Source organism: Camelus dromedarius, chromosome 19, assembly GCF_036321535.1.
Source record: "Camelus dromedarius isolate mCamDro1 chromosome 19, mCamDro1.pat, whole genome shotgun sequence".
In the NCBI taxonomy this organism is placed as follows: Eukaryota; Metazoa; Chordata; class Mammalia; order Artiodactyla; family Camelidae; genus Camelus; species Camelus dromedarius.
In genome coordinates, this window is record NC_087454.1 from 17454826 (window position 1) to 17468317 (window position 13492).

Genomic DNA, 13492 nt, shown 5'->3' on the forward strand with positions numbered 1-13492 from the left:
CCATACTTACGGTAGAAACTTTGAAAAGCCATTAAAGTTTTGACATAAGAATAAAAGTCATCTCCATTTCCTCAACTTTGGAGAATCTATGTCACATTTAGGTATATTTTCCCCTTCTGTCAAAAGTGTTATAATATGATGACATACAGAGAGAAACTGTTTTTTGTCTTAAGGAAACTTTTTGTTTTGAACTAATTTTAGATTTACAGGAAAGCTGCAAAAATAGTACCAAAAAATTCCTTATATCCCTCAACTGGCTTCCCCTAATGTTAATGTCTTGTGTAACCAAAATCAGTTATGAAGAACTGGGAATGGACATTGGTAACATATTGTTAACTAAACTTTAGACTTTATTCAAATTTAACAAACTTTTCCACCAAGTACTTTTTCTGTACCAGAATCTTATTCAGGATCCCACATTGGCTTTACTTAATATTTGTCCTTAGTCTCTCCCAGTCTGTAATGATTCCTTAGTCTATCCTTTTCTTTCATGGCCTTTACATTTTTGAAAAGTATCGATCAGTTAAAGAATGTCCCTTGATTTGAATTTGTCTGATATTTTCTCATCGTTGCAGTAGCTTATGCATTTTGCCAGGAAATATCACAAAAATGATAGTGTCCTCAATGCAAGGACATCGTGATGTTGATAGGTCTTACTACTTATGAGGCTTACTTTGCTCACTTAGTTAAAGCGGTGTCTGCTGGGTTTCTCCACTGTAAACTCACTACCTTTCTCTTTGTAGTAGATAGGTATCCTGGGGAAGATATTTGAAGACGATGCAAATCCCAATTCTGCTTAAAGTTTTATTCAATGATTTTAGCATCCTGTGGATTTTATCTGCAGCAGGGAATAGTTGTCCCTTCTCCTTATGTATAAATTTATTTATGGATATATAGTTTGTCTATGAGTTAAAATCCAATATTATCAATTTTTATTTTTTGCTCATGGTAACGGCTTCAGGTATTACTAGCTCCTTTGACTGGTTTGCATGGTTTTTTGTTTGTTTGTTTATTTTGTTTTGTTTTCAACAAATTTTCATTCTGTTTTAAACATCTTACTTTCTGACACCACAAGGTGTTCCAGGCCCACCCTGTATTTTCCCTTCTCCAGCCTTGTTGTCTATCACTTCTCCAAGGAGACCTGGTTCTTTTGATTGGAGAACGATACTTAAGAAACAAAGATTGTCTGCCAGGTGTGCTAACTGCTTCTAGGGTGTCACTGCTCATAGGCCTTCTCAGCTGACAGTGCAAGACAGTATATGAATAAGTTAATTCATGTGCACACACACACATATGTTTCTATATCTATAAAACTAGGTATATTTCAAAATATGCATTTATATTAATATTTCCGATTCTAATCCAGTACAACGAGGTTCATTTTAGCCAAATACTTCTTTTTTCACTAGTGAGAACACTGGATCTCATTTTCTACACCATATTTGCTTCTTTGTTCAATTCTAGTAGACACAAAAATAGTTTCAGAATTGGGGTTAACCCAAATTCCTAAGAGAAACGCTTTCATTAGATTACAACCTTTATATATAGTTACTTTTGTCTTTAGTCTTGTACTATCCCATCAAGATACTGTTTTCTGCAGTTGCTTAAGTTAATTTTTATCTTCCCCAATCCCTTTAGTGTTAGTGTGTTGTTAATTAAATGCAGTTTGGTTCATTTGTTAGGTGCTTAAATTCTGTTTTGAGTTCCCCATACCTATTGCTTTTAATAGTTTGTTTATTTTGCTGCTATATGAAACAGTACTGTAGTTGTAAAAGTCACAGTTACACAAGAAGACATACTCAGAAAACTGTCAATCCCTTCTCATCCCTAAGACTCTGTTCTCATCTTCCTCTTCTTTCCACTCCTTCCTAACCCACACCCCTATCGTAGATAACCAATCTCATTCATTTTTAATTTATTCTTTCTGTGTATCTTTTGCACAAACAAGCCAAAAAATGTGTTTTTTTTAGATCCTTTTCATTCTGCTACAGAGGGTATCATACGGTAGATATTCTTTTGCAGTTAGCTTTTTCACTTAACCATGTAGCCTGGAATTCATTCCTTCTTCATTCATAGGGATCTTCCTCGTTCATTATTGCAGCTGCATATTCCTCAATTGTGCAGATGTGTCCTAGTTGATTCAGTCACTTTTATATGTGGATATTAAAGCTCCTTCCAATATTTTACAGTTCCAAATGATGCTGCAATAAGTGAATAACCCTGGGTATGGACCCTCCCATTTTAATTATTGAATTAAACAAAAAGAATCACAATTTCTGAAATAATAAATAGCCCTTTAGAAGAAAACCTTTCCAGAAATGCTCTACACCAAAAACCAAGACAGAGTGCCTCTTAAAAGAGTTCACTAGGAGAAAGTCTGTACCAACAGATAGAGATCTACAGGTGGTCTTCATGGTGTCACCATGTCTGTGCTCATTCAACACGCCCCTTATGAGGAAGCTGGGGAGGGGCTAAGCAAAAAAGCACCCCTTCCCCAAACTCTCTTCAATAGTCCAATCATGGTAACCTAATAAAATAGAAAAATCCAGAAGCAAGCAGTTAGAGCCCAGAATTTGGGAGTAAAAGGAACCAAGCATAAGCTTCTCTTTCCTTTCAGCTTTTCTATAAATCACATTGTTCCTCTTATCCCAGCTGCCATCATGTTCAAAATGGAAATGTTACAGAGGGCTCCCCATTTTTAATGACTCAGGGTTCCTTAGAGGCTTAAAAAAGTCAATAATAGGAAATTACTTTTTTAGTTTATTAGAGAGTAATACACTTGAGAATATATCACGGCTACAAAAGTTCAAGAAACTGCATGAGGAAGACTCTGCCTACTCTGGCCATATGAGTTCATGCTGAAAAAAAAAATACATTTTACACCAAAGCACCGAGCACCCAGTCAAAAGCTGTGTCCATAACTGAAACTACATGGGTTGGGCTCTGATATTTTACATTCTATTCTAGTTCATTAAAAAAAAAAACACACAGCATTTTGGCCTTGTGCTACAAAATTGATTTCACAGCCTTTAATGATCATTCAGAACTGCAACCAGAAAAACACTGTTCGTTAAGAGCATGTACTTTGAAGTCAGACAGATGTGAGCTGGAATCTTGAATGCACATCTTACCAATAGTCTTCACAGGAGAATTTCTTAACCTATGTAAATCCATTTCCTTGTATATAAAATGGGTATACCATCTAGCAGGATAAGAGTATATCTCTATCTTACTTTTTGCTGAGTAAGAATGCAGGTAGCACATAGTCCAGCAGCCAATAAATGGAAAACGTAATTTTTATTAAGAATAATAAAATGTGACAAGAAGTGGGGATCTGTACTGGGGAATTCTGGTGGTTCACAGGCAGCCAAGGTCCAATCCATCTGCTATAGATGGAGAATAACAAAGCAGAGGATCCTTTTCAGTTACTCTTCTTTCTTCTTCTCCAGCCCACTCTACTGCCCCGTCGGTTGTGAATCCAAGGAAGTGAGGATTATAGTGTTGCTGCCCCCATCTTCCCAACCTGTGGTCATATCCAGCACGGACTTCTCTTTGAAGGTCTTGCAGGCAATTCAGAAATCCACAGGAATACTCATGACAGGAAATACTTTTGACCTGTTGGTCAGATCCAAGTAAGAATGGCAGTGGTTCGCAGAACTGGCTGGCATCAGAGACACCTGAGGACCTTGTTAAATATTCAGATTCTGAGACTCCCTGAAGTTATCCATTCACAATCATCTGGTGAAAGACTTTGGAATCTACATTTGAAACCCATGTACAGGGAGATGGATATAGCTCAATGGTAGAGCGCACGTGTAAGGTCCTGGGTTCAAATTGCGGTATCTCCATTAAAACAAACAAACAAACACATACGAACACCCTAAATAGTTCTGATATAGCTGACAGATCATCAGAGAAATGGAAACTTCTGTTGTTATTCTTATTTCAAATAAATGCTTGATGTAATAGTGGCAGATCCTCAATGCTTTCTTTAAGTCTGTCATAGTTTTATTTGTAGAAAACACCATGCTCTGTAGGAGATGAGCATGAGTTACAAGAACACAGAATTTAAAGAGCTAAATAGCGCCAAGTCAGAAGTAGTATGGAATACATAGAATAAAGCAAGGCATTTAAGAGGAAACTTCAATGTATTCAGAAAATTTCAACTATTTAGGGAAGTGGCTTTGTTTGTTATTGAAAATGAATATAACCCCACTACTCTAGGATCAAGTGTCCACAAAATCAGTTTCCTTAGCAACCATCAATTGGTCTGTTTTGGAACCTTATCCCCTCTCTTTTTATTTTAATATATACAAAGGATATATTTATTTTTCACTAGCATGCAAAAATTACTTTAAAAATGTTTACACATTAAGGCTTTACAAAAGATAATTTACACTTCTTTTATACCAGATTCAGCATTATTTTAAATGAGACTGTGAAATATTTTATTAATGTTGTATCAAAGATATATATTCTCATTTATTGCAATAGTAGAGACTGTTGTGTATGGAGAAGATTTGAGGCAATGGAACTAAACTTAATGTGATATCCAATGCTATGTTACAATCAGCCACACCCACAGAATTGTATCATACCACCTTATAGCACCAGCTAAAATTGTATTTTATTTCAAATGGCTTGCAGTTTTAAAAGAGAATCCCATCCAGACCAGTTTCCAGGAATAATTTCCTTTGTTGAGTTTTCATTGCCAACATGTATTCTTTGTTGATTGCCAATGTGTACTACCTAAACAAAACCACTATTTTCAGAGAACTTGCAAAGGATGACTTCATAGGACAAGAACTTAATTTGGATGGTCTTCCAAAGCTCGGCTTCTAAAATAGAAATCTGAACTTTTCATTCAATCCTACACGTAACTTGTTTTCTTTTTTTGTGGAGCTCTGGGAAGCATAGGGCCATAGTCTTCAAGACTGAAGCCATATTTGCTATGTGGAGTAGTCATTCATCTGTTATTTAGTGATAGGAGAGTCTGGGTTTCTCTAGTAATGGAAATAGATATGTTATACTCTGTATTACTCATTTAGTTCCTTCTTATGATCAACACTTGAATTTCATTTCTAAAAAGTATAATACTATTTGATCCTGAAGCACAAGCCAGAAGAATTCAGTAAGACAGCAGACAAATACTTCAAAGTGCGCCTCCACTTCCAGTGACTTTGTGGACATCTTCATGTTATTTGAAAATTAATCATTTTCCATCTGTGTGCCCTGACTATTTTGGACCCCCTCCTTTTCCAAATATCTTGAATTCAATGTATCTAAACTCATGGAGCAGTTGTCCAGAGGAAGAGAAGCAACAGCCCCGCCCCCAACCCTTGGGAACAGAAAGGAAAAGAATTATCCTAAGGAATTGTTTAAAAACCCTGATGCAGTAGACAGAAATAAAACGATGGCTGCATAGATTGATGTCCCAGGGGTCCAAAATTTAACCCCATATGGTCAATAATCTGTTTAGCATTAAACTAAACCAGTTTGATGAACTCAAATGCCCTCGGCTCAATAGTCAGGACTCTCCGAGGAGCCTGTGTTACTTCCATCACTTAAGCGCAGATTTGTAATAAAAATCTTAATGTCAGTGACATGGTTTTTGGACATATAAGAACCTAACCACTTGGAGAATCATACTTGAGAGGTCAGAAAACTCCAGAGTTAAAGATCGGTTTATAATTTACGAAGAAAATAGAAAGTTTTGTTTCTCTGAGTTGAAATTTGACGAGCACGGCGGGAAATATTGCTGGTTTTTGGCATAAGGTTTTGTGCTTTCCTCCTAATTTGAGACCTGTGTGAAGCCTGAGGCTTCGGGGATTATTTTCTGAGAAAAATCGGGCAATTCGGTGTAGAGAATTTTGATATTTTTGGCATTTTTTGAGGTGTAACAAACACAACTCGGGATCCGAGAGGACACTCTGAGGCTGCCAGCGAGGCGGGCTGGACAGCGCACCAATCACGGCGCAGCTCCGCCCTATATAAACGGGCGGGCGCAGCGTCGCGGCTCGAGTCCCGGCCAGTGCCTCTGCTTCCGGCTCGAATTGTGCTCCCCACGCTTGTCTTCAACATGTCCGAGACTGCGCCCGCCGCACCAGCTGCTCCGGCCCCTGCCGAGAAAACGCCAGTGAAGAAAAAGGCCCGTAAGTCTGCAGGTGCAGCGAAGCGTAAAGCGTCTGGGCCCCCAGTGTCCGAGCTCATTACCAAGGCTGTCGCCGCTTCCAAGGAGCGCAGTGGCGTATCCTTGGCTGCGCTCAAGAAGGCGCTAGCGGCTGCTGGCTACGACGTGGAGAAGAACAACAGCCGCATCAAGTTGGGTCTTAAGAGCCTGGTAAGTAAGGGCACCCTGGTTCAGACCAAGGGCACTGGCGCCTCAGGTTCTTTCAAGCTCAACAAGAAGGCAGCTACTGGTGAAGCCAAGCCTAAGGCCAAGAAGGCGGGCGCGGCCAAACCCAAGAAGCCCGCAGGAGCTAAGAAGCCCAAGAAAGCGACTGGAGCAGCCACCCCTAAGAAGAGCGCCAAGAAGACCCCAAAGAAGGCGAAGAAGCCTGCTGCGGCTGCAGGAGCCAAAAAAGCAAAGAGCCCGAAAAAGGCAAAAGCAGCCAAGCCTAAGAAAGCACCCAAGAGCCCAGCGAAGGCCAAAGCGGTGAAACCTAAGGCGGCAAAACCAAAGACCGCCAAGCCCAAGGCAGCCAAGCCAAAGAAGGCGGCAGCCAAGAAGAAGTAGGAAGTTCCTTTGGCCAACTGCTTCGAAGCTCAACACAACCCAAAGGCTCTTTTCAGAGCCACCCACCGATCTCAGGAAAAGAGCTGTTGCACACTGGAAGGGGGCGTGGCTGGGAGGATGACAGTGATGGGCGGGCCTTCGGGGATTGGGATGCGAGGTGCTTAACTCCGCGCCTCCTAGAATATGCAGGCGCTTTTTAAAGAGCGGTTCTCAGCGTCGATGTATGGGGAAACGGAGTTGAGCATTATACCTTGTTTCGGCCTCCGGAACTCTGAGAAAAAGGATAGGGAGTCGGTAGCAGTTAATGTCGCCTTCAAAAGTGCCCTCGTTTCCGCCTTTTCCGTCACTATACTGTTAGACGAGTTACCCAAATGTAACTTTACCTGTAGCAAAAGTTAACTAGGACTTTAGAGAAGATTAAGCAGTGCTTTGAGAGGGTGACTAACTCGGCACGGCGAAGGTGTTGGTTCCGAATTGTTAGCACCTGGAAGCCAGACAAAGCGCTTAACAAACCACAGCCTTGACCACCCGCCCCAGCTGAACATCAACATGGCCCCTATGTGCCGGTACCCAGAATCAACGCAGGAAATACTCCTAGATAACAAAGCAGTTGCCACCGGCTACAAACAAAACTGGCAAGCTATTCAGTTTTGTCTGCTTGCCTTCATTTCAGAAACAGCTTAAGATCTCAAAGTCTATTTGTACTAGCTATGGGTAGTCTAGTCTACGCCCTCTGATTGGGTAAAGCAAAGAAACGAAACAACCAATGAAAAGGTAGACCTGCAAGTATCATTTACATTCTCATTTGTGACGCCACAATAACATTAATCCAATCACGAACGAAATCTTATGAGCCTTATTTGAATACCACATCTATAAATAAATGTGGCCTTGTGGTGGGTGATCATTTCTCCAGGTGTTAGCGTTGTTGTAACTTACAGCGCCGCAATGCCTGAACCGACCAAGTCCGCTCCGGCTCCTAAAAAGGGCTCGAAGAAGGCGGTGACCAAGGCGCAGAAGAAGGACGGCAAGAAGCGCAAGCGCAGCCGCAAGGAGAGCTACTCCGTGTACGTGTATAAGGTGCTGAAGCAGGTCCACCCGGACACCGGCATCTCGTCCAAGGCCATGGGCATCATGAACTCGTTTGTCAACGACATCTTCGAGCGCATCGCGGGCGAGGCGTCGCGCCTGGCGCATTACAACAAGCGCTCGACCATCACGTCCCGGGAGATCCAGACGGCCGTGCGCCTGCTGCTTCCCGGGGAGCTGGCCAAGCACGCCGTGTCCGAGGGCACCAAGGCCGTCACCAAGTACACCAGCTCCAAGTAAACTTGCCAAGTAAGCGTTTTTTACACCTAATCTCAAGGGCTCTTTTAAGAGCCATGCATGTTTTCAGTAAATGAGTTGTATCCTTTTATTCCAAAGGCGATTTTTCAGATTTGTCCTGCCAAATTCTAAGCTCCACTACCATTCTTTAATGTTTTAATGTACTTATGGAGGAAGTAATTGTAGGAAACCTAGACAACGTGCCATAAACTGCGCGCTCACTACGGGCAAGTACAGTCCCATAGAACTATAAATTATGTAGTATCACATAGCCAGATACTAACTTACACTGAAAATGCCATTTCAAGTGTACAGCTTTCCTTTCCGTGTGTAGGTCTACAAGTTGATCCTGCCTTTGATCCCGGATTTGGCGATCACCGCTTACTCAGAGCACAAAAGCATGCTCTGACTACTTCATTCTGCTCAGTTTTTCTTTTCCGTTTTTCTTCTCTTTTTCTAAGTATATAGACATGTGTTTCTGAACAAAAAAAGGCTGAAGACAATGTGAGTTATCACAGAAATAATTATAAAGGGTTTTCTGGTTTGCTTTCTTGAAAATTGGTCCAATTTTCGCTGGAGGCTCTGAGCAGCGGGTGGGGGAGGTGGGGAAGGAGCCTGTGCTCCATCCTAAAGGCACCGAGGGAGAAGAACGGGAAGCCTTCTTTGACACGCCTTCCAGTCAATCTTGTCAGTTACTATACTTTCATTCTCTGAAAGTCCTAATCAATTTATAGTCCTTCGGTAGCATTCAGATTTAAGGTCCTCAGGGTTACAAGACAGAAACCCACTCCTCAATCCGTTAAGATGTCTTGACTCAGGACTGACGCCCCCTTTACAGCACCGTTTCCTCTTTCCCGGATGTCCCCGAGCATTGAGGGAGGAGAGGAAGTAGAAAGGGAAGAAAAGCCCCTTCTGGCTGGATGTGGTTTTACTGCACGATGTAGGATAGCTTTAAGGGTGTTCGCTGCTGGAACAGATTTGTGGGGAAGTTAAATCTCTGGAATCTCGAAAAAGGGGCTGGGAGGGAGTGGCCTGGAGGAAAGGAATCAGTGGTCAGAGGTCACCAAGAAAACTGCAAAGTAGATGAGGCTGGAAAGGGAGGCAAGTGCTGGTTGAGGTGGAGAGTTTAGAAAGGGGGTGTTGTTGTCTAAGAGAGGAATGAATTTAGAAACCCTAGGGTTTGGGAGAAGGTGAGAACCCTAAACAGGTGCTCTGGATCACGGAGATAGATTTTCCATAATAGGGCAAGTGGGTACTTGGATGGACAATTAAAATCCAAAATAATACTTAAATTTACAAAACACTGTGAAGAGCCACTATGAAATAAGGAACTCTCATTCCCAGGTGCTTGACCCAGGGAAACCCCAAACACCACAGCTAGCTTTCACCCAAACCTGAGCTTTGATTTTTAGAGTGTTATGTGAAGCCTGTCCGTAGTGGGGAGCATGATAAGGACTCTTTCCCACTGAAGCTGAGACACTAGACCAAAATGAACTAGAAATAAACACTCACACACTCACCATAGATGATTGCAAAATCTGCCCTGACCCTTGGTGCTGAACAAGGAGATTCCACCACTGAGAATTTGGCCTATAAGCCAGCGTTCACACGCATTTCTTTCAGCATTAATACCACAGGGATTCAAAGCACCTAGGCTGAGAATTTAATATAGAGATAACCCCGACTGGTTTAGTGCCCCTGAGCACCTGGTAAAAGCAAATACAAGTCCTCTCTCGAAGAATAAGCTTCATTTTAGGCCTCCACAGATAAATATCAAAAAGAAAAAAAAAAATGAGCAGTTTCACAACCAAAATTAACCAGAAACACCATGAAACAAGTAACCATGACCAAGAGCAATGAACTATGAGAAAAAAGCTAACATAAAAATTTATTTAAAATATAGGTATTGAAACTGATGATTGAGAAATACTAAAAAAATTACAATGTTTAAAGTGTAAGATAACTGATTAAGAGTTAAAGAAGAATCTAAAGAATTGAGTCATGAAAGCTTATAAGGAGATTCTTGTGTGTCAAAATGCCCTAGTAAATTGTACCATGGCACTAGTTTTTTATTTATAAATGATGGTAAGAGTACTTACATGTCAATTCATTTAAAAGATAATCATTAACTATCTCTGGCTTAGTCATCTATATGGACACTGGTGATTCAGAGAAACATGGTCGTCCTTGACTTCCTGAAACCCTCAAGTTTGTAAGGCTGTCAAGGAAGCTTAGACTTAACTGCTTTCATATTCCTTTATCTTTCAATAAGAACCAAAAAAGTGTTTATCACTCTTTGCAAATCTACAGGCAGGTAAACAGATGGGCTTCTATGGGAACTACCAAATTCATTCAATGAAGGCGATAAAATTCATCCCAATTTTTGAGTAATAAATATTATACAGTAATATTAATACTATTGTGACACAGTGCAATGCTTAGGAACAGTCCATAAGACCGCACTCACATCTGACACCAACTGCAGTGTTCAGAGTTCTCTCCAAAGCCACCCTTGGATTAGATAATTTAATAGAAGGACTCACAGAACTCACCAAAAGCTATTATACTCAACGTTAGTGTTTATTAGACCAAAGGACACAAAGCAAAATCAGCAAAGGGAAGAGAACATGAAGCAGAGTCTAGTCATTTGCCAGCGGAGTTATGGAACGTTAACAACACCTCCCTGCAACAATGTGTGACAGCATAATGCATATTGCCAACTAGGGAAACTCACCTAAGCATTTTATGAGGCCTTTATCACGTAGACACGATCGACCACCTGAGTGGCTGATCTTGAGTCTCCAGTTCCTCTGGAGGTAGTACAGATACAGCATGGCCTAAAGCCCCCAACATGAATGATATTATTCCACTAGTCCATTAGTGGAATATGGACCTATGATCCTATTAGCTCAAGGCCTCCTGGTAAACAAAGATATTCTTAACATGCATTCCAAGGGCCTAAAAGTTACCTTCCAGCAAAGGGCAAAGGCTAAACCTCTTTCGATAAGGTTAATTCTGAACATAATCATAAGAAAATATGTAAGTATGACTTTTTTTTTTCCAATTTTGAACTATATATCTATCAGTGACCATAACTTGAGTTCTACAACTATTTGCTTTTTTATGATTGTACTATCACATAGTTTTGTATATTTAGGTCACCTGTGGACCTAGAGATTATGAGATTTCTGATGGAAGACAATTTTTCATACTTTATTCAGATGAACAGCATCAGCAGTCTTCTTGATTTGTACTCCCAACTGCCCTCCAAACCCTAGGTGCAGGAAAAGAAGACTTAGGAAGGGTGAAGGTCAACATTGGGGGAATGTGGGTATTCTTCACCTTCATGTTGGTGGCGTGGGCATTTAGTGCTACATAGAAGAAAAAACTCAGTTTCTTGACATGAAAACAGCACTTGACTTTCCTTTTCATAAACGATGAAATCTGCTGCCATGCACAGAGAACAGGAATTGTAGAAAAGTAAAGGAGTTATGCTTTAGGATTTTATTTAAGTTTTTAACAGTGAATGTTAAGTTGTGTTTTATAAATACAAAACAAGTATCCCAGCCAAATTATGGGTATTTTTTAAGAAAAGAAGGAGGAGGATCATGGGAGAAAAAGAAAGGTGAGAGAAATTGAGGACTCAGAAAAAGTATGGAAGAAGTAGACTGCTACTACAGAAGGGAGAGAAAGGGCCTGGAGACCAAAGAGAAGCCTATAGCGGACTGTGATGGGAGAGAGGCAGGAAAAGAAAAGAGGGAGATGGCTAGATTGACCTTATGATATATTTAGTATTTTTGCCAGGTATAAGACTTGCAACACAACTGAAATATTCTCCACATTTCTTGGGTTTTCGGTTGACTGAATTGATTAAAATGGTATATCTGGGAGATGTTCTCTGACCAGTAGATGTAAAATGTCACCTCTCTCTTCACATTTTTTAACTTGCTCTATTCATTCTTCTTCATTATACTTAGTGCTAATTGACATAAATTTATTTTTTGTTTCCCTTTCCCATTGTCAAGACTGTTAATCTCCATTGGGGCAGGGTTAGTATTTTTTACCACTGACTCTGTAATACCTTGGCTGTTCCAGACACAGACTAGGCTCTCAGTAAGTATTTGCAGCACGATGTGATGAATTAATTGAAATACATATATGTCTATAACAATAAAGATAGAGCACAGGGCTGATTTTTGAGAATATTCAACTGAATGAGTGACTCAGCCTTTCTGAGTCTCACTTTCTTCATCTATAAAAGGAGAATAAAAATCATACACTACTTAGAGTTATTTTAAGGACTAAGATAATTTATGTAAGGAGGGGAGGGTATATTGCTTAGTGGTAGAGTGGGTTTCAATCCCCAGTACCTCCATTAAACAAACAAACAAACAAACAAAGAAACCTAATTATGCCCTCAAAAATTAAGAAGAAAAAATATTTTTTAAAGTTTAACAAAAATTGAAACCGTTTTTTTTTTTGTTTTTTTTTTTTTGTTTTTTTTTAAGAAGAGATCATTTGTGTAAAGCTCTTAAAAAGTTATGGACATTTAGTAAGCACTTGGCAGTTGTATTTTCCTTAGTCACTAAATTAAAACGAAAATCAGAGAAGCTAATTCTTTTCAGATCAAAAATTAAGAGAGAGAATATAAGCTTTTTATCTATTTGAATTCTACCCCGAGGGGTAATTGGGGGATTTGGAACAAAGATTACATTATTGAGGAATATCTCTTGACTGAGTATGATTTAAGTCATTATCTGTTCATGTTAGTAATGACTAAAGTGTGCATAACACTGGAGGGGAGATTCCTTGTAGCACATTATACAAGCATATGTAAACAGATCCCTCTTCATTGTGTAGCAAATATTAGTGCTAATGGCAAAATGGCACCTAACATATAAACCTTTTTTATTTCTTCAGTCAGGGGAGCGATATGAGTGCAAGAAGAACTGAATGCAAGCAGAAAGTGAAAATGAGAATCTGGCTAGAGAAGTTATGAAGTATGATGTCCAATCTGCCTGAGATGATTGATTAGTCTGTATATCCCACACAAATCCTATCCATCTGATTTACTGCACATTGATTTATCAAAAGGTGATCATTACCTGAGTGGAAGAGCATAAACAAGGTGTTTTAGCTTTTTCATTGTATTTATATTTGAATTAAAGAAATAGAATTTACTTCTGTTACAGGCCTAATTACAGGAATTCACTACTTACTGTGGACTACCTACCTTTGCTGGGGAAAGCCTGAATGAAAGGATGGCAAGACATCTGTAAATGAGATGCTATAATTAATAAAATCTGTGGATAATTGGAATGCTTCATTCATTGTTGATTCAAATCCTTCTCCTAAGATCTCTCCCCCTTCTAGACATACAATTTATTTATTTTTTCATTTTATTTTTTGGTATTAATTTCTCAGTAGATA

At 39.9% G+C, this 13492-nt stretch overlaps 2 protein-coding genes across 2 annotated transcripts; both read left to right on the plus strand.

Moving 5' to 3' along the window:
* The first annotated feature begins 6029 nt into the window (after positions 1–6029).
* On the plus strand, positions 6030–7724 carry H1-4 (H1.4 linker histone, cluster member). The gene has a single exon (XM_010980166.3). The coding sequence runs from the start codon at positions 6080–6082 to the stop codon at positions 6734–6736; it is 657 nt and encodes a 218-aa protein (XP_010978468.2). The 5' UTR covers positions 6030–6079; the 3' UTR covers positions 6737–7724.
* LOC105089161 (histone H2B type 1-M) lies at positions 7623–13381 on the plus strand. The gene is made up of 2 exons (XM_031435493.2): positions 7623–8074; positions 12983–13381. Exon 1 carries the CDS (start codon positions 7685–7687, stop codon positions 8063–8065), a length of 381 nt encoding a protein of 126 aa, XP_031291353.1. The 5' UTR covers positions 7623–7684; the 3' UTR covers positions 8066–8074; positions 12983–13381.
* Positions 13382–13492: the final 111 nt, after the last annotated feature.

Coding starts and splice junctions, on each gene's coding strand:
- H1-4 (XM_010980166.3), top strand. CDS start 6,080: ATGTCCGAGACTGCGCCCGCCGCACCAGCTGCTCCGGCCCCTGCCGAG.
- LOC105089161 (XM_031435493.2), top strand. CDS start 7,685: ATGCCTGAACCGACCAAGTCCGCTCCGGCTCCTAAAAAGGGCTCGAAG.